The sequence below is a fragment of the Chlorocebus sabaeus genome, chromosome 2, assembly GCF_047675955.1.
Source record: "Chlorocebus sabaeus isolate Y175 chromosome 2, mChlSab1.0.hap1, whole genome shotgun sequence".
In the NCBI taxonomy this organism is placed as follows: domain Eukaryota; kingdom Metazoa; phylum Chordata; class Mammalia; order Primates; family Cercopithecidae; genus Chlorocebus; species Chlorocebus sabaeus.
Window position 1 is genome coordinate 21,793,273 of NC_132905.1, and position 19,616 is coordinate 21,812,888.

General features: G+C 44.2%; 1 protein-coding gene across 15 annotated transcripts in view; it reads left to right on the forward strand.

The window, feature by feature from the left end:
- The window catches only part of PTPRT (protein tyrosine phosphatase receptor type T), a 1,114,373-nt gene that overhangs the window by 822,426 nt on the left and 272,331 nt on the right, over positions 1–19,616 (forward strand). For all 15 annotated transcript variants that reach the window (XM_008017080.3, XM_037983051.2, XM_037983053.2 and 12 more), the window contains exons 10-11: positions 11,501–11,702; positions 13,077–13,179. In XM_008017080.3, coding sequence (XP_008015271.3) covers positions 11,501–11,702; positions 13,077–13,179 — 305 coding nt within the window. The remainder of the gene's footprint in view (positions 1–11,500; positions 11,703–13,076; positions 13,180–19,616) is intronic.

Below are 19,616 nucleotides of genomic sequence, written 5' to 3' on the forward strand. Positions count from 1 at the left end.
GGATTTGTTCCAGGCTGTGTCTGCCAGAAGAGCTGTTATTATGGCTGCAGGGTTCCAAGGAGCAGGGTCATGGGATTATTTAACTTCTTGCATCCCATTCCCCAAGCCAACTGGAGAGGAACTGGTCACGCAACTTAACAACTTAACCAGGTTAAACTTAGCAGAACAGAAATCAGCTGAGTGCGAAGTTGGAGGGCAAGCAGCTTACATTCAGAAACCCAAGAAGTATTGCAATACAGACTAAAAGCCATTGGGAATACTGCTAGACAGACTCATTAAACAAGAAGGTTTCTGTGAAAATAACAAAATCATAGCACCCAGGACACCCCAGCATGAGACTAAAAGCTGAAAGGAGGTTTAGGCTTCATATTATTAGGCTGCATTGTGATAATTCAGGAAGAAAGAGCTTAGACCCATCTGAGTTGATGGTGGCCCTACTATGGGACTCTGACTGCATTATTTGAAATTTAGGGCAGCTGGGAAGAGTGAAGCTCAGAGTATCCCTCCCATGTGAGGCAGGGGAGGGAAGGCAATAAGTCTGGGAAGCAGCCCGGTGCTAAGGATTGGTGGGGCAGAGGTGTTGGTGGAGGGAGCACCTGTTGACAGGAACACACTCACCTAAAGTCTGTCTGGTAGCTAAGGAGCAGGGTGGTAACTCAGGGAAGAGAGCCATATGCATGGTAGGCACATAATGTTAGTTCCTGTTATTATCACCCACTAACTAACCCTGCATTTTGGTTGATGGATGGCGAATACTAAGGACCCTGGGCCAGCTGGATTTTGAGCTTGTTTTCTCCCAGTATTTGATCCCACAGCTGACAGGAAAACAGCTGCAGTCAGAGAGCAGGGCATTGATTGGAAATCAGCAAAAGCTGTGTTGGGCAAACAAGTTAACTTCCCCACTCCTGCAACAGCGCTTTGATCCATGGTAACCACGGAAGTCCACACTAGACTAGAGGAAGCCGCTGCAGGGCCGCAGCAGGACTGATACGGCCAGCAACCACGGGCATGGGTCCCTGTGCTGTCAGTGCTGGGGAAGGAGTGCAGCCTGGGCAGGCCCTGGCACAGCCAACCAAGCCTGCAGGCTGAGCCTCGGACCCTGAAGCTTGGCTTTGGAAAGCAGGGAAACTTGGCGGACACTGTTCAGAGATGTTGCTGCTCTGTTCTGTTGTTTCCAGAGCCCTTCAGCTGGTGAGGGTACAAAATAGAGCTTCAGTTGCTTAACTCTGGGTAAGTGATGGATCTGATTTTCAACCCTGGCTTTGCAAGACTGTAATCTAAGTGGTGTTCCCTCCCGCTGGCTAAGACCCACACTCTTTGCCTTCATGAATGTTAACAGCATCAGAAGGATGAGACCAGTAAGGTCACTTGCAGGTCTTCCCTAGTGGTTTTCAGCTTTAGGGGGCTCAGGTCTGGGGCCATGTGTTGGCTCTGTCTCATTCTTACATTTCTAGGGACCTCATTCTTCTCCAGCCAGGACTCAGAATCTCTCCAAGTCACTGTAGTCACCTCTCCATTCCCTCTGTTTCTGATTGAAACCAGGCCTTCTTTGTATTTGTTATCTGCATGAGAGCCAGACCCTCCAAAGGGCCCCCGGTGTTGTTCCTCTGGTCAGTTCATTCCTCCATCCCCTTGCCTGAGAAAGTGCTTCTCCAGATTCAGTGTGCATGAGAATTACCTGGACAGCTTATGAAGCAACAGTGCTGGGCCTCAGCCCTGGACATTCTGATCAGGAGGTCTGGGATAGACTCATGAATCTGCATCTCTAACAAGCTCCCAGGAGGTGCTGATGCTGTTTGTCTGCAAACCACACATTTAGTAGCACTGTGGTATGATCCTATATCTCTCTTGATAGCCTACCCTCCTCTTTGATGGCTCTATATTACCCTCACAATAAAATATATACACTTGAGTAGTTCATTAAAGGCTTCCATAATCTGACCTCAGCAGGAGTGCCACCTATTGTTGTCTAGTTTGTGCACTGCACAAAGACACACTACCAAGGGAATGAAATCCATTAAACTCTGTGCTGTGTCTGCCAGGAAGAATATGACTGGACAGTAAAAAAGGCATATCTTTTTCTTCTCACAAAGGCAACATCAGCTCACTGAAGTACAGGAGGCTGAGACTGAGTTGAGACAGGCACCTTTTTCTACTTTGCACAAAAGCACCCCTTAGGCAAGCAGTGGTCCTACCCAAGAGCCGTTTCTTCTTTCATTCTCCACCATCTCCTGTCATTCTTCCCACCCTTCTCCCATGTCCCTCGTGTGGTTAACAGCTTCGCACTCTATGGGGAAGGCATCTGGCCCCAGAGACTCAATCTGTCTTCTCTGTCATATGCTCGTAAGAGCCATCTTCCCTTCCTTCAGAACAGAGATCTTAATGTGCTTTTCCCGTACATTCTTGAGGGCCACACCTGTCTCCCTCACCAAACACTAAGTTCCTGATGATTCTTTAGAGCTTAGTACATGGCCAGGCACCTAGTCAAGAGCTCAATGGATATTTCTTTAGATTCTGTTCTGCAGCCACAAAGATGCTCACAGCAGCCAAATCTCAGCATGCCATTTGTTGTCTTTTAAAAAAATTTATTTTGAAATAATTTTAAGTTTACAGAGAAACTGTAAAAAAAAAAAAAAAAGTATAGAGAGTTTTATACCCCTCATACAACTTTCCCTAATGTTAACTTCTTGCATAGCCATCGTATATTTATCAAAATTAAGAATTCACCTCAGTGCCTTATTATTGACTAAACTCCATACTTTTTTTTTTTTTTCTTTCATATTTCTCCAGTTTTTCCACGGAGGTCTTTTTTTCTTCTAGGCTCTCACATACCATTTATGATGTGACCATTTCTTGGTCTTTCTTTGCATTTCTATGACCTTCACACTTTGTTTGTTTTGTTTGTTTGTTTGATTGCTTTGAGACGTGGTCTCACTCTGTTTCCCAGGCTGGAATGCTGTGCTACAATTGTGGCTCACTGCAGCCTCGACCTCCAGAGCTCAAGTGATCCTCCTGCCTCAGCCTCCCAAGTAACTAGGACTACAGGCGTGTGTCACCATGCTCAGCTAGTTTTTTAAAACAAATTTATATAGAGATGGGATCTCGCTCTGTTGCCCAGGCTGCTCTCAAACTCCTGGGCTCAAGTAATCCTCGTGCCTTAGCCTCCCAAAGTGCTGGGATTACAGACATGAGCCACTGCACCTGGTAACACTTTTTAAGAGTACTGTTCAATACTCAATCTGAGTGTATCTGCTGTTTTCCTGTTAGACTGAGTTTATGGAGGAAACCACAGAACACCTGTGTCCTGTTTACCACATCGTATCAGGAGCACGTGATCTCAACACGACTTATCACTGGTGATGCTAACCTTGATCACCTGGTACAGTGGGGTCTTCCACGTTTCTCCACTTAAAAGCTACTATTTTTTCCCCTTTCCATACTCCATTTGTTCAAAGTGAGTCATGAGTCTGGGAACAGCCCACCCTCAAGGCAGAATTAGGCTGTACCTCCTGAAAGAAAGAGTATCAGAGAATTTCTGGTCTTATAATAAAACCTTAAGAGTAACTAGTAACTTTGGTGGGAAGTACTTTGAGACTATGCAAATATTGTTTTGCCTTAGCTTCACCCACCCATGTCAGCTGTTATCAAGGTATCCTGCCTGCAGCATTATCATGGTAGTGCTCCAGCAGGCCATTTGAGGACTCCTTTCCTTGGCAGAGCCACGTCTTAGAACGCTTTTACCAAATCCCCTTTGTGCTCTGAGTCCCGCTCTCCACCATTCTCAGCTTTGAGGGCCCAGCTGTAGCTCCTGGATAGCTTTAACAATGTATCGATGCCCAGGTCCTTCTATCCAGAGAATTTGATTTAATTGGTCTGGGGTGGGACCCAGGATCTGGCTTTATTTTATTTTATTTTAAGTTCCAGGATGCATGTGTAGGATGTGCAGGTTTGTTACACAGGTAAATTTGTGCCATGGTGGTTTGCTGCACCTGTCAACCCATCACCTAGGTATTAAGCCCAGCATGCATTAGCTGTTTGTCCCCATGCTCTCCCACTGCCCACCTTAGCCCCCAACAGGCCCCAGTGTGTGTTGTTCCCCTCCCTGTGTCCATGTGTTGTCATTTTTCAGTTTCTGCTTGTAAGTGAGAATGTGAGGTATTTGATCGTCTGTTCCTGTGTTAGTTTGCTGAGGATAATGGCTTCTAGCTCCATCTATGTTCCTGCAAAGGTTGTAATCTCATTCCATTTTATGGGTACATAGTATTCCCTATTGTTTATGTACCACATTTTCTTCATCCAGTCTATCATTGATGGGCATTTGGGTTGATTTCCTGCCTTTGCTATTGTGAATAGTGCTGGAGCTGGCACTATTTTTAAAAGGTCTCCTAAGCATTCTGTGCTCAGTGGGGACTGAGGACAATGGGCCTAGCCCCCCCCCCCACACACACACACACAGAAAACCATTTACTCCTGAAGGACTTGGGTCCCCTGTAATATTCATCAAGGCCTGTATTTGTCCCCAAAGTCTAGAACTGTGTCTTCCTTATCTATGGCTTTCTTCCCCAGAGCCCAGCCACAGAGTCTAGCACAAAGTGGGTTCTCAGTGAGCATTTGTGGATGAAGAGAATAAACAAACCCCCATAGAAGCAAAAGCAGTAGATGCATGTGCACAAAAGCAGCAGGTCCTCACATTCTCACTGGCTCTGCAGTCTCAGAAGCACCAGAACAGCAGTACGAGTGCCAGTCATAATCGTTTTTCTGTTGTTGTTGTTGTTATGATCCTCGGCTCTCTAGGGAAAAAATAAGGGCATCTTGGTCAAGAAGTCACCAGCATGCATGTTGCAGACATCTGTGCATTCTTACTATTCTTCCAAAGGAGTGGGTTCACTTTGTATTTTTAAATTGTTGGGAAACCAAAGAGCTAATGCTTTACTTTCTAACAAGAGATTACCTTGAGCTGGTTTCCTTTTGTACCAGTTGCCTCTGAGGTCAACAAGATGGCAAAGACCATGCCTGTAGATACTTTTGTAGTGGAGTGAAAGAGAGGAGAAAATATTTTAACCAGTTATTTTCAGCTTAAATAAAAAATAAATAGATTTAATCCTTTATTTGATGCACCAACCACATTGGCCTTTTTTTCCTGTGGCTTTGATAGAAGACTAGTAGGTTGAGACTTCCAGAGTATGAGCTGGAAGCCATTGAAGAAATTCAGGAGGAGATGAGATGGATAACTTAGAATGCTGATCTTCCCAGGGGTTTAGGATGAAGACACAAATGTAGCAAGATAGGAGGGTACTAAGCTATAGAGGATGCTTCTGGAGCATTAAGCTGTGCGTGGGCGGGTCTTGACTCATTTTACACTATTGTCACTGGCAGCTAATGCTGCTATCAATATTCTCAAACTTTTAGAATTCTACTTGATCGTTGGTTTAATACCACCTTGTCTCTGATCATGATGCTTACATGAACCTGGTTTTGAACCTGACATGTATATAAGTATATCATAAAAGCACTTGGTTAACCTGATAAAATTATAATGGGTTTCCTCAATTTGAGGTCATCTCATTGGGGGTGATCTTTTTGAATAAATGATCCTGCCAGGCCGTCTCTGCATGTGTTCTCTACCACATCACAGCACTGACATTGACACATCAACTGAGAGGACCCTGGTGAAGCTGAGGCAGCAGAGAACGCTTCATGTGCTGTAGGTGGACATGTGTCCATCCAGCATGCTGCCCAGATGGGAGTTATAGCTGCTACCCTCACCACAGCTCAGGCTTTCACTGTGTCACTCCTCTTGGCCTCAGTTCCCTCAGCTGCAGAATGGCAATCATCGGAAAAAAAATCCATATCATTTTTAGAAAATTCAATGAGGTGGTTTTTATGTGAGGCCCCTCCAAGTGCCTGGACGTAATGAGTGCTCCAAAATGGTGTTTTTGTTATAATTGCATCTTCTAACCACAGGTACCTGAGCCCTGGCTGTTTCCCTCATCCCTGCTTGATGTTATCTCTTCCCTTAGTCCACTGTACCATCTCATCCACAGAACCAGAATCTTGTCACCTGCTCTTTCTGAACCTGGAACCAATGTAGTCACACCTTGCCTCTAGCCCAGTGTCAGGAGCACAGCACAACTCAACCCAAGCATGTTCAGGAAACAAACAAGTCCTTCCTGATGGAATTCTTTGAGGGAAATAATTTCCTTCTGTTCTCCCTTCCTCTCTTGCTCCTTCTTGCAGCCCAGGTGGAAAAGTGACCTGTTCTCCCCAAGATGTTCCCTGGTCCATTGCAGCCAGAGCCTTGGTACAGAAGCCAAAGCCACTCATGGACACTCTGGAGCCTTCCTCGCAAACAAATCACTTGTCTTCCAGGAGTAAAGAAATGGGGGTCACTCTGCAACATAAATTAAAATGGAAACTAAGAATTATAATTTTACCCTTGAAGAACTTGAGGCTCAGAAAGGTTAAGCAATCACTCAAGCCACACAGCTAATTTAATTATTCATTTATACATGCAAAAGGATGAAATGTTGAACAAACACCAGATATGATTTTTGCCTCCTTGGAGCTTCAAATCTAGTATAGAGGTCTGCAAACTTTTTCTATAAAGGGCCAGAGAATAAATATTTTAGGCAGCGTGGGCTATAGGGTATCTGTTGCTACGTTGCTCTGCTTTTGTATTGTGAAAGTAGCCATAGTCCATATTTAAATCAATGGTGTAGCTGTTTTCCAATAAAACTTTACTTACAAAAACAGACGGTAGATTGAATTTGACTTGCAAGTCATATTTTTTCAGCTCCTGGGCTGGTAGAAAAGGGACTTATTGATGAAATAATTACATGGTTACATGGAAAGTTAGTGGCTCAAAGGAGAGACAGATGACTCTGGAAACATAAAATAAGAGAACCTGAGAGTCAGAGAAGATAACCATAAAAAGAGTCCCTGTAAGTGAGGTTCGCTAAGGGTGAGGAGTCATGAATGAGGCAAAAAGGAGGCATGGGAAGGAGTAAGAGGCCCAAGCTGATAGAAGAGCTGGTGCAAGGTCCTGTGGCAGAAAAGACCGTAGCTCTTTTTAGGTACTGAAGTAAGGCTTGGGGTGCTGGGGGGAGGACAAGAGAGGTCAGCTCATGCACTGAGCTGATTAAGACCACGTGAGAAAGACACAGTCTTCATCCTGAGAGCTATGGGAAACCATTGTTCTTATGACATGATTGGATGTTGTTGTTGTTGTTGTTTTTGAGAGGGATTTTCACTCTTGTTGCCCAGGCTGGAGTGCAGTGGTGCCATCTTGGCTCACCGTTACTTCCGCCTCCCAGGTTCAAGCAATTCTCCTGTCTCAGGCCCCCGAGTAGCTGGGATTACAGGCATGCACCATCACACCTGGATAATTTTTTTTTTTCGTATTTTTAGTAGAGATGGGGTTTCTCCATGTTGGTCAGGCTGGTCTCCAACTCCCGACCTCAAGTGATCCACCTGCTTCAGCCTCCCAAAGTGCTGGGATTACAGGTGTGAGCCACCACACCCAGCCTTGGATTTTTGTTATGAAGCTTGTGCTTTGGTTTCTGGCTGGGGATTCTACTGTCAGTAACTGAAAGAGAAGGGGGACATCCTTGAGTACTTTTTACAGCCAGAGCCCATGCCAGGAGCCCAGGGTTGATTGCAGCTGTGCACCCTTCCCCCTACTAACGCTTTATTTTATGTTTGCTATTCTAACAAATCTTTCGTTTTCCCCACTTACAAATGAAGGTTCATATTGTATTATACGTTTACAGCCACAGCTCCCTCCCATCCCATTTTTCTCACCTTTCTTCTTTCCCTCCCCAGCCCGATCCCCCACTAACTTCATAAAACTTGCAAGTTAAATTTTTCAAAGACTGTTTCTGACAAAGCAGTGGGAATTAGATTTGGTGAAGCCCTTCATAAAAAATTGAAGACATGCTATATTAACATACATTGATTTATTCATAGTGTTTCATTACAAGTAAGTGAGGATCCTGTAATACCAGGAAAGGTTAGGAGAGCAGAGGAGCGCGGTATATTATATTGACAGCTCGGTGGAAATTGAGTTGCTTTTGGATTGAATTTGGAGCGCAGGAAAGGAATTGGCTAGTAAATAAGGCATGAGTTTTACCTCCCAGTGTCTGTATATCAATGTAGTTGCCACCAGTCCATGCAGGGGGACAGGGACAGAATTTTCAAAGAATGCAAGCACACATCCTCTCCACTGGTGCGCTGGGGTTGGTGGCTACAGGCTGAACATCTCACCTTTTCTGCCACAGTGGAAACCAGAATCCACCTGCACACTGAAAATTCTATTTGCCCCTGTTTGCTTGCTGCTCTGCGGTGGCTCTGGGCTTTGCTCTGTCCAAACTTTTTCCCACCTCAGGTCTTTGCCCACGCGGTTCCCTCTGCCTGGAACCTAGAACACTCCTTTTCTGACTCAGGATTGTCCCTCAGGCGTCCATTGTACTCTCTCCTGAGATACCTCCCTGAGCACTTTTCCTTAGTTTGGTCATTCTCAGATGCAGACCCTGAGATGAGGATTTGAATGTGAGCAGTTTGCTGAGAAGTATAAGAAACACCAGTAAAGAGGTATGGAGTGGGGAAGAGAAAGGAAAGTCGCCAATAATCACTGTGTTTTCAAACCAGCTCCCTCTAGAGGCAAGTGGAGCTGAGGCTCTCAGGGAAATTGGGATGCTGCAGGGATGCCAAGGAGGGGGAGCTTGCAGGAGTATAAGGAAGGGGAGCCTGGAAAATTTATGCATCAACTCCCATCAGGGCTGGGTGTTAATTACCCCCTGTTCCCAGCAAGCACCCATGGAGAAAGTCCTCAAGCAGAGAGGCAGATAGATGATTGCAGCACTTGCCTCTGAGAAGGACTGGGGTGGGCAGGGGTGACCGGAGGGAACGCTGTAGACAGGTCCACCAGAGCAGCCTGAAGCTAACAGCCACCTGCATGGTGCACATGCATGCTCAGGTGCTGCCTGAGAAAACCCCAAAGCCCTCAACTCCCTGCATTTCTACTTCCTCCTGCACACTCTGCTCTAGGCACAGTCTGACCTCTTTCCAAAAAATACACGGTGCCATTGCCAGTAACAGCAAATTGCTGATTTTTGAAGGGAAGTTGGTGTGCTTCCTTTTCTGCCTGGGTTTGGCCATTCTTGACAGAAGATGAGTGATGTCAGCTGTCTATATCGCTGGCTTACCTCTCGCAAGAACGGAAGTCACTTGGGGATGAGGCCTGACTTGAATTCAGTTGGGCACCCCCAGCAGCACACAGTGCAGGACCTACAATACAGGTGTACACAGGAAACACTGTGAAGGAGCAAATAAGTGGATGAGTGAATGCATTTTGCAATTGATGCACTGTCTCCAGGCCAGGCAATGTGGTATAGAATATAAAGTACAGGCTTTGGAGTCAGACCTGCCTAGTACAGTGTCAGCAAGAGATTGTTGAATGTACCTGAGAATGCCTTACTTGCTACTACCTGTGACAACATGGATGAATTCCACGGACATAATGATAACATTGAGAGAAAGAAACCAGAAACAAAAATGTGCGTTTCATAGGATTGCACTGATACACAGCACAAAAACTGGCAAAACTCGTCTATGCTGTTAAAAGTCAGACAGAGGTGATCCCTGATGGGGGTAGGCAAGTAGGATTGCAAGGGAGTGTGAGGAAAAAGTTTTGGGCCTGGTAATGGTTTGGTTTTTGATTATATGACTGTATCCAGTTTTCAAAAATTCATCAAGAGGTATGCTTTTCTGTATGTGTATTATACCATAATTTTTTATTTTTTAGAGACAAGGTCTCTCTCACCCAGGCTAAAGTGCAGTGGTACAATCATGGTTCACTATAGCCTTGGACTCTTGGGCTCAAGCCATCTTCCCACCTCAGCCCCCGAGTAGCTGGGACTACAGATGTGCACCACCAACTCAGCTAATTTTTTAACACTTTGTAGATGCAGGGTCCTACTGTGTTGCCCAGACTGTTCTCAAACTCCTGGTTCTAGCAATCCTCCCACCTTGGCCTCCTAAACTGCTGAGATTTCAGGTGTGAGCCACCACACCTAGCCAAATAAAATATTTTTAATGGAACAAACCAAGTAAGACAAACAAAAAAATCTTGTTTGCCACTTTACAACTGTGTAATTTCAAGATGTGACACTCGAAGTATGATCCATGGGACCAGTGCTGGGCTACCAATTATTATTTTCACCCTTGAGCAAGTGCAGAAATTGAGAGTGCGCCCTTCAAAACTCTTCTGGTACCTTGCTGTGACACTCAAGTGTGTGATTGGGGAATAGTAGACACAAATCATTCTACAGGTGTAGACCAGTTTAGTTATTGCTGAACTCACATAATATGTCACATGGGGCATGGTCTTCATATATCATAGACAAACTATCTCCATATACAATTTGAAAAATGCAGATTGCATGCAAGTTGCTTCCATTGGCACCTCAGTTTCTCCATTATTAAAATGAGAGTAGCTATCCTGATGCCCCCAAGGATTTGAGGAAGACAAAAAAAGATAGTGCACGAGAAAGCACCAGTCTGCAATTGCTATCTGTCTGGAATATGGGGCCCAGGATCTGCATTTTTAACAAGCCTCATAAATCTCATCACGATGCTGTACCTGGACACTGTTCTATGACTGCAGTGTCCAGTATGGTGGCCACTGGCCACATGGAGGCTACTGCACTTGTGAAAAGCAGTGGCTGGTCCAATTGAAGATGCACTGAAGGGGTAAAAAACATGTTTGTAAGACTTCATATGAATAGTAGATTGTAAACAATTCCATTCAATGTTTATGTTGTCTACAGATTGAAATCATAATAGTTTGGATACACTGGGTTCAACAAAATGTATGTTAGAAAAATCAAAATGACATCTGTGGGTCACCCTCTGTTTCTTTTTTAAAATTTTTTTGTGGGTACATAGTAGGTGTATATATATTTATGGGTTACGTGAGGTGTTTTGACATAAGCATATAATGCGTGATAATCACATCTTGATAAATGGGGTGTCCATCCCCTCAAGCAATTATCCTCTCTGTTAGAAACAATCCAATTATACCCTTTTAGTTATTTTAAAATGTATAGTTATTTTTGACCATGGACCCCCTGTTGTGCTAGTAAATATAAGATCTTATTCATTCTTTCAATTTTTTCTACCCATTAACCATCCCTTTACCCTCTACTACCCTTCCCAGCCTCTGATAACCATCCATCTACTCTCTATCTCCGTGAGTTCAATTATTTTAAGTTTTAACTCCCACAAATCAATGAGAACATGCATTGCTCCAGTGAATGAGCAATGGGGTATTTGGAGGCTGGGATCATCTGTAAAGTGGACAGCAACAGGCAGCTTAGCAGAATCTGCTGGCCAAGCTCACATGCCCACCCCTTCCCCCACCTCCCTAAGGTTCCTCCAGATGAGCTCCATCCACCTTCCTGAGTGAGGCATTGATTTGTTTGTTTGCTGACTTGTCCTACAGATCAACTACAAGGCTGTTGGCTCGCTGGACCCAAGTGCTGACCTCTCCAGCCAGAGGGGGAAAGTGTTCAAGCTCCGGAATGAAACCCACCACCTCTTTGTGGGTCTGTACCCAGGGACCACCTATTCCTTCACCATCAAGGCCAGCACAGCAAAGGGCTTTGGGCCCCCTGTCACCACTCGGATCGCCACCAAAATTTCAGGTATCTCTGCTAGAAAGGAAAAAGGGAAAAAGGTTGTTTCACCCCCACTTCCTAATTTTCCTTGAAGTGGAAATTTTTCTTGAATTGTCGCCCTGTGATATGGGTGGAATTAAGACGACCCAGTCCCTAGTGAGTTACCATTGTTGTCTCCTATGAAGAAAATCTAAGTGATGAACTTCCTAAAGTGTAAAAATTAGATTAATTAGGTGGCAAGCCACTAAATAATGTGCCCACCGGGTTGCATTAAATAGTACATGTGTGTGTAGATAATGTGTATTGCGCACAAGTTGGTTATTAAATTCATTTCAGGAACATTCTTTTTGCCAGAACAAGACAGCACAGGTTCTCATGAAATGCCTGATGAATGAATGGATGAATGGATGAATGAATGAGTGAATGAATGAATGAATGAATGAATGAATATTATAGGGCCACAGCAGTCCAAAATTACAGACTGCCATCACCAGTAGGGCCCCCTCTGCCACTAGACAGCAACAATGAAGAATTATTTCAGAACCTTTTCTGCAGCTTTCATTATCCTAAATATCTATGCAATTCTGGTCTGCATACATACATATTTTGCACATGGTTTTCCAGAAAAACATGTTTTTTTTGTAGCTTAATGTTTTCTCTTATCTTTATCCCATAAGTATTTCCTATGTTGCTACATTGCTTTCATTATAATGTTCTGTCAAGTGGATGGACATAATTTAATTATACATTCCCCTGTGGTTGGATATATTTGGTGCTTCCATGTTTTTACAAAATAACGCTTCAATAAACATGTTACAAAATAAAGTTTCATTCATTGGTTTGGATTATAACTTTAGAATTAAATTCAGAATTTGGAAAAACTGAATTAAAAAGAATGTGGGTTTTAATAGCTGTTACTACAAATAGCTAAATTACCTTCCCAAAGGAATAGATATAGTTGCATTCCTATCAGCTGAGTATGAGGGAAGGGGGGGGGGGGGGTCTCATGAATAAAAAAAACAGGTAGAGGAAAAGTAGTTCATAATTGATTTAATTTGCATTTTAAATGTGTTTAGCAAGGTTGATTCTGCTTTCACTTCTTTGTTAGTACTTACATTCCCTCCACATGTTTATTAGGTGTGGAACATTTTGGTTCATGCAGGTTACTGGACACATCATTGCTACCCTTCCCTACACTACTGCACCTTGAAGAAACCTACTGTGGGCAGGTTGGGCATCAGGGCCTCCTTTACTGAAGGCCTGGAAGGCTTCTTATCCAACCCCTTTCCTAAACGTCCTCCCTCTGGTCATGCTGTGTCTTTAAGGATGGCAGCAAAGGGCGGTGGGGAGCCGGTTGGGAACCTGTCCTGAACTCACCTGCACTCTCTGTTTCCTGTCCAGCTCCATCCATGCCTGAGTACGACACAGACACCCCACTGAATGAGACAGACACAACCATCACAGTGATGCTGAAACCCGCTCAGTCCCGAGGAGCCCCTGTCAGGTGAGGACGGTTCTTCACTTGGAGTCTGTGGTTTTCCTTCTCTGTGCCACATGGGCCTCCAGTTGAATCATGTGACCGGCAATACCCATGGGCAAGACTGGCCAGGAACAAAACTTCCTGGGAGGAAGGAGGTCAGCAGCCCCAAGCCCAGTTCAAAGGGAGCCCCTGAGTTCAAGGCAAACCTGGGCAACATAGCGAGACCCCATCTCTACAAAGAAAAAATTTTTTAAATTAGCTGGATGTGGTAGCACGCACCTGGAGTCCCAACTACTTGAGAGGATGATGTGGAAAGATTGCTTGAGCCTGGAAGACCGAGACCGCAGTGAGCTGTGATCATGCCACTGCACTCCAGCCTGGGCAATAGAGTGAGACCCTGTCTCATAAAACAAACAAACAAACAAAAAATCCTAATCGGGACCTGAGATGGTCTAGAAGGAAACTTCCTGGAACATGTTTATGGTAAATTTAGTTAGTGGGGTTGGTGGCCTGGAACACAGTCTCCTGGCAAGGTTATTTTTCTTTGTGTCACTGTCAGTAACAGCCAGATAGACAGATTTGCTGAATTCTGAAAACAACCTGATCAGATATCACAAATCTGACAAGACCTGGGGGCTGCTCCAGTTTAAGGCTGTAGGGTGCTAGAGTCCCATAGGGACACTTGCTGTCAAGGTAAAACTGCTGATTTTACCAAAGATGGTTGGAGTTCAGGAATACACTGAGGCATCTCCATAGCTAAACTGACCAGTGTCAGTTCATGATATCAGGAGCATGGGCATCTCTTTTAAGCAAGCTACCCTTTGCCCAAGGGCAGCAATATTGACTGTCGGTTTTGCCCAGAACTCCAGGAAGGAGGACTACAGTCCCTTAAAATGAAGCAAAGCATTGAGTGGAACAACTTTCAAATTGCCCAGTTCAGTTCATCAAGCATAAACTGAGTATGTTATGTATCAGGAATGAGGCGGGGCCCAGGGCCTAAAAACCATTCATTCATTCAACAAATATTTTTATTAAGAATCCACCCTGTCTCAGGCAAGTCTTAAGTGCTTGGAAACATGGCAGTGAACTAGCCGTGGATAAGTCATGTCCTAAAGAAAGTCAAACTCTAGTTGGGGAGACAGAAACATAATTACAATACAGTATGTCCTTGTGGAGATATGCGTAGGTCACTATAAGAGCTCAGAGGAGAGAATTCCCAGTGGAGGAGACACTGAGCTGTATCTTAAATGATGTGTAAGATTTCACCAATGTTGTAAGAGTGTCCAGTGTGAGCACAGGCATGGAGGAGAGAGATGGCGTGCTGTAACAGGGAGCAACCAGGGCGGTTGTTTGCTTTAACATAAACATTAAGGTGGGAGTGCTGGGATGAGAATGGGAGTGTGTTTGAGAGGCTCAGGCCTGTTTGAAGGGCATGGGCAGCTACTAGAGAAATGTATGCAGCCTCAGTCCTTGTGTCACTGGAGGCTAGGACACCAGCCCAGAAGAGGACTTTTGAGATGGTCTAGATAGCCATTGTCCATCCTGTATCCAGCTTCATCTAGAAATGATAGGCATTGAAGCAGACAGAACCAGCCACCACCAATTTGGAAGTTGCTATGTAGTCTGAAGACTTTGGACAGTGTTCCCCCTAAGTCAGGTGAATCTTCAGTCATTGCAACATGTGTTGGTAATGTTTACAGGGCATCTGACCAGAGAGTATTTGTCTTACATTTTACACATTGGTAGTTCCAGGGCAACCCTACGTTTGATAAGTCAAAGCAGATGGTTGGGTCTTAAGTCAAATTCAGTTATGAATCCCCTGCTTTTCTTCCAGTTACTCAGATCTAACATTGTCATTTAATTTTCTCGATATACTGTGAGATATTATCCTCATTTTCAGATGCACATGAAGAAACCGAGGCACAGAAATGCCCAAGGGCATACAGACAGTAAGTAGGAAAGCTGAGTTTGAAGGCAGGTCCCCCAGGTGTCAAATCGTGTTCCATTTTGGCCACCAGTGCCTTCCTCCCTTTCACAATTCTCTCTTCTTTTATACCATAGTATTGATCACTGTTTCAAAATCTTAGAAAGCTTCCCAGATAGCAAAAGTACAGCCCAGAGAAGGGAAGAGGCTTGTTCAGGGTTGCACAGCAAGTTAACAGCTAACCCAGAACACAGCCCCGATCTGACCCAAAGTCTATGATCTTGATACAGCGTGCTAAGGTAACTAAGCCTATAAAACTTTCAGCTAAGGGACCCAATCCAGCCGTCGACCATAGCCTTTCAATGTGTTTGGATTTAGGCCAGCTTCCCAGTGTTCTGGCTGTGGGTGGGGCCATGGAAAGAATAAGAGTTTGGTGGCAACAAACCTGGTATCAGATCCCGTGGTAACAACTGCGTGACCTCAGACAAGATGCTTAATCTCTCTCTCTGAGATTCAACTCTCCTTATCTGTAAAGTATGGCCAGTGACTATTTCATATAGGCTAAACAAAACATGGAAATACCAAGAGTAAGGCAGGCCTGATATCCAGGCCTTCCTGACCCCAGCCAGGGTCCAAGCTCCTTCACCCCCTGCAAAGGGGGCCTCTGAGTAGCCCAAACCAAAATGCACGTCAAAACTTTTCCAGTTCCCACACAGAGAAGCCCTTACACTTTCCCTCTGAATCACTATATTCTTTGCACATCTATTTAACAAACTCATACATCCTAAGATTCAGCAAATTATGAGGAGGGATAAGGGGATGAAAGTTTCCCAGTGGCAATGAGAAATGACAGTTGTCAGGGTGCAAAGGAATAGCACAACTCTACAAAACAGACACAGGGACTCAAAAATCAAGTAGGCCTACATGCTGTCATCCCTCACAGCCATGCCTGTTTATTACTTGGTCCTGGTTTACCCTGAAAATATGGGTCTGCAACTTACAGGAGCCTGCTAGCTTTCATTTAAGGAACAAGCACTCGCTACCAGCTTGTCTCTATATATAACACTACCTGTATTCTCGCAACATTGTATAATAGTCTCCTCATTTTGCAAATATAGAAATTGAGACAAACAGAAGCTAAGTCAGTTGACTCAGGCTATAAAGCAAGCAAGTGGTACAGGCAAAATTTAAACTTAGTTCAAATGACCCAAAGCCAAGACTCATTTTACTTTACTATACCACCACCTAGGAGAAAGGTATGCGTGATATATTTTGGTGACATTTTTTTTTCAAAAAAAAAAAAAAAAAAACCCAGAAATGTCACTGCTCAAAGGGGAAATGGTTGGTGTCTGGAAATGTCTGGCTGCTTTTCCTCTCAAGGCTCTGGAGCATTGAGGGTGGGTGTATACTCAGTTTCTGGAATTATTTCCAGACTGCTTCTTGAGCATTTGACTAGAAGGGGAAGTGACTAACCAATGCCACCCAGCATGACTTTCAGGACAACTGGAAGGACAGAAGTGGAAATATCACAATGGATTTCAGTTATTTTGACCTTCATTCACCTTGAACTCTGGGCAGTAGGATGTTATATGAGAGGTAGTTGACCACTAGGTCATGCAACACATATTTATTGAACACTTACTGTGTTTAAGAAAGGGATACAATAGGGATACAGCAAGGAACAAGATAGCCACACCTCTGTCCTCTTGAGGCTCCAGTAAACAGTGAGTGAGACAGGGAGGTGAGACATTAAGCAAACACACAAACAAACAAAATCATGAAATTAGCAAAAAAGTGTCACTGAACAGAACTTGGTCTGTTCGCCCATGCACAATAGAAAGCCAAACTCTGAAGCACTGTGTTTTTGTAGAGAGAAAAGTATATTGCAAGGCTGCTGAACAAGGAGACAGCAGTCAGGCTTTTGGAGGCAGGGACAGGTTTGACAGACAGAAGGTAATGGCGTGATCTGATTGGACATTTGCAATTTTGTGATGTGGGAGGCTCGATCTGACTGGATCATGTCATAAGGTGATGCTATTGGATCATGGATCATGCCATGTGGTGTTGACTTCTTAATCCATCCCCATTCCTTAGTCCAAGCACCTAGTTTCCACCAATTGTGTGTCATGCCTGGTTCATCTGGTGTGCTTGGGTTATGTTTCTTGCAACCCAGGGGCATTGGGCTGCTTCTGCAGTTCCACTGTAAGATGACATGAAACCACAGGTACATTGACTGTAGTGATTGAAAGAAGCAGTAGACTGGCTGGTGAGATGAGCACCACCCAGGAAAGCACAGCAGTGTTCAGTTCTGTGAGTTGGGGAGGTGAAGGATGTGAGAAAACAATATGGACACTCTATGATCCTGGGACTCAACTCACTAGATGCACTGGGTTAAGGATGCTTCAAATCAGATTTTACAGTTGATAGTTTTCTGAATTGGCATGTACAGTTAATTGTTCCTTTACTTCCGTTGTATTATCTGATCCTCACCTACCTGGTGAGTCAGCTGGCTGGGAAATACCATTTCCATTTTGGAGCAGGAAACTGAAGTCTAAGATGTTAACTGATTGGCCCAAGCTTGTGGGGCTCGTTACAGGTAAAGCTAGTGCATAGACCTAGTATCCTGGCTCTGAGTTGTGGGGCTCGTTACAGGTAAAGCTAGTGCATAGACCTAGTATCCTGGCTCTGAGTTCATGGCTCCCCTGAGAAGTTCTGAGTTCCTCTGCCTGGTATGTCACATGATGACTGGGTGGCCCTTTTGTGGGAGTGCTATGAGTAAACCTCCACCAACCAGGGCAAGAGGAGCAAGAGGAATTCTCAGGGGTCCTCCAGCTCTGCCTTGTGTGAACCCGGTCTATCACTTGCGAGCTTCAGTAAGTCCCTCTCTGAGTGGAGCTGTGTGTTGTCACACAGACTCACACAGAAACTTTGGCCTTCAGACCCCACTCAGGTAGGCTCTTCTTGCTGCCAACGATGCTCCAACCCTGGCTAAGCCAAACTCAAGCCCCTGCTCTGCCACTTACTGCTCCTCTGAAGCCTCATGGATCTGACTCTATCTGGTAGAACTGAGTGTGCAGGGGGCGAGGTGTGGCAGGGAGGACTGTTGCTGTGTGGGGCTCCCACACCCTCGTCCCTCCAGCCAAACCACCTCAGCAGCTTGGCCTATTTTTCTAATACTCCACAATGGTGATTTATTGCTTTTGTATTGCTTTCCTTGGGCCTTCAAAGATTTATTGGTTTTTAAGTGACAGAATCCCAGAATTGCTTAAAAGATCAATCAAATAGTGACTAGAATCTAATATTCAGTTCTGGTTTGAACATGCTGAGCCTTCTTCCCCCACGCCCCACCTGTCACACTGATGTGTGGCTGATCTGTAGTAACCTTCATAAGAAAGTAACTTGGCCATGAATTAGTCACCTATAATGCAATCCCTGAAGTGAGGCTGGGGGCAGAGCCCCAGGTTCTATAACGGACAGTCCCCTGATCCCTGAAAACTTCCTTGGAAATGCTCTTTCCCCTTCTTTCCTCTCCTTCCCATCTAATCAGTCATGGAGGCTGGTCCGCTGGACTTCAGTCTCTGGACTTCAGTCTCTGGACTTCAGACCTGGGCCAAGCTCCTTCTCCTCCTCCCCCATTACCACTTTCCAGCCTCATCCTGTGGACCTGCACCTGCTGGGATATGCTTCCTGGGGTGCTTGCTGCAGCTTCTCATCCTTCAATCCACCCCCACTGAATTGCTGGAATGATCCTTCGGAAGCACAAATTGGATCAAGTTAACTTTCCTGCTTAAAATTCTTAAATGGGTCATTGGTTTTCCATTGCATTAAGTACAAGCTTCTTAGCATGGAATTCAAGGCTCATCAGAATCTGTCCTTAGCCTTGTTTCTGGTTTCCTTTAATTTCCATCTGCCCCTTTACCAGGTTTTACTCAACAGTGACCTATATAGTTCCTTCATAGTTCTTGAGCCTTTAATTGTGTTATACAGCTGTTTACATATATTGTTTTGTTTTGTTTTCTGTTGTTTCTACATACCCCTCAATAGGCTGTGAGCTCCAAGAAATCTGAAGGCTTGATACTACTGAATTCCCTTTACATGGGATGGTGTCTGGCATCATACATACATATGTATATATGTACTTCATACATACTAAATACATACTTCAGTAACTAGTTATATCTATATATAAATGTATATATATATAAAAATGTCTAGTTACTAAAATATATCTATAAACTAGTTATATATCTAAAATATATAACTAGTTTATATATATATAAATATGTATATTTATATATATATATATATAAAGTGAGTTACTAAAGTATGTATTTAGTTCAGCAAATCTATTTTGCCCACCTGGTAGATATTAGGTGCTGGGCTTATAGAGATGCACCTTGTAGGCCCTGCGTTCAACTACCTCTTATTCTGAAAAGAGTGCTGTTCAATAGAATTTTCTGCAGTTACAGAAATGTCCTATACGTGTGCTGTGTGGAATGACTGCCACTGAACACATATGACCATTGAGCGCCGGATA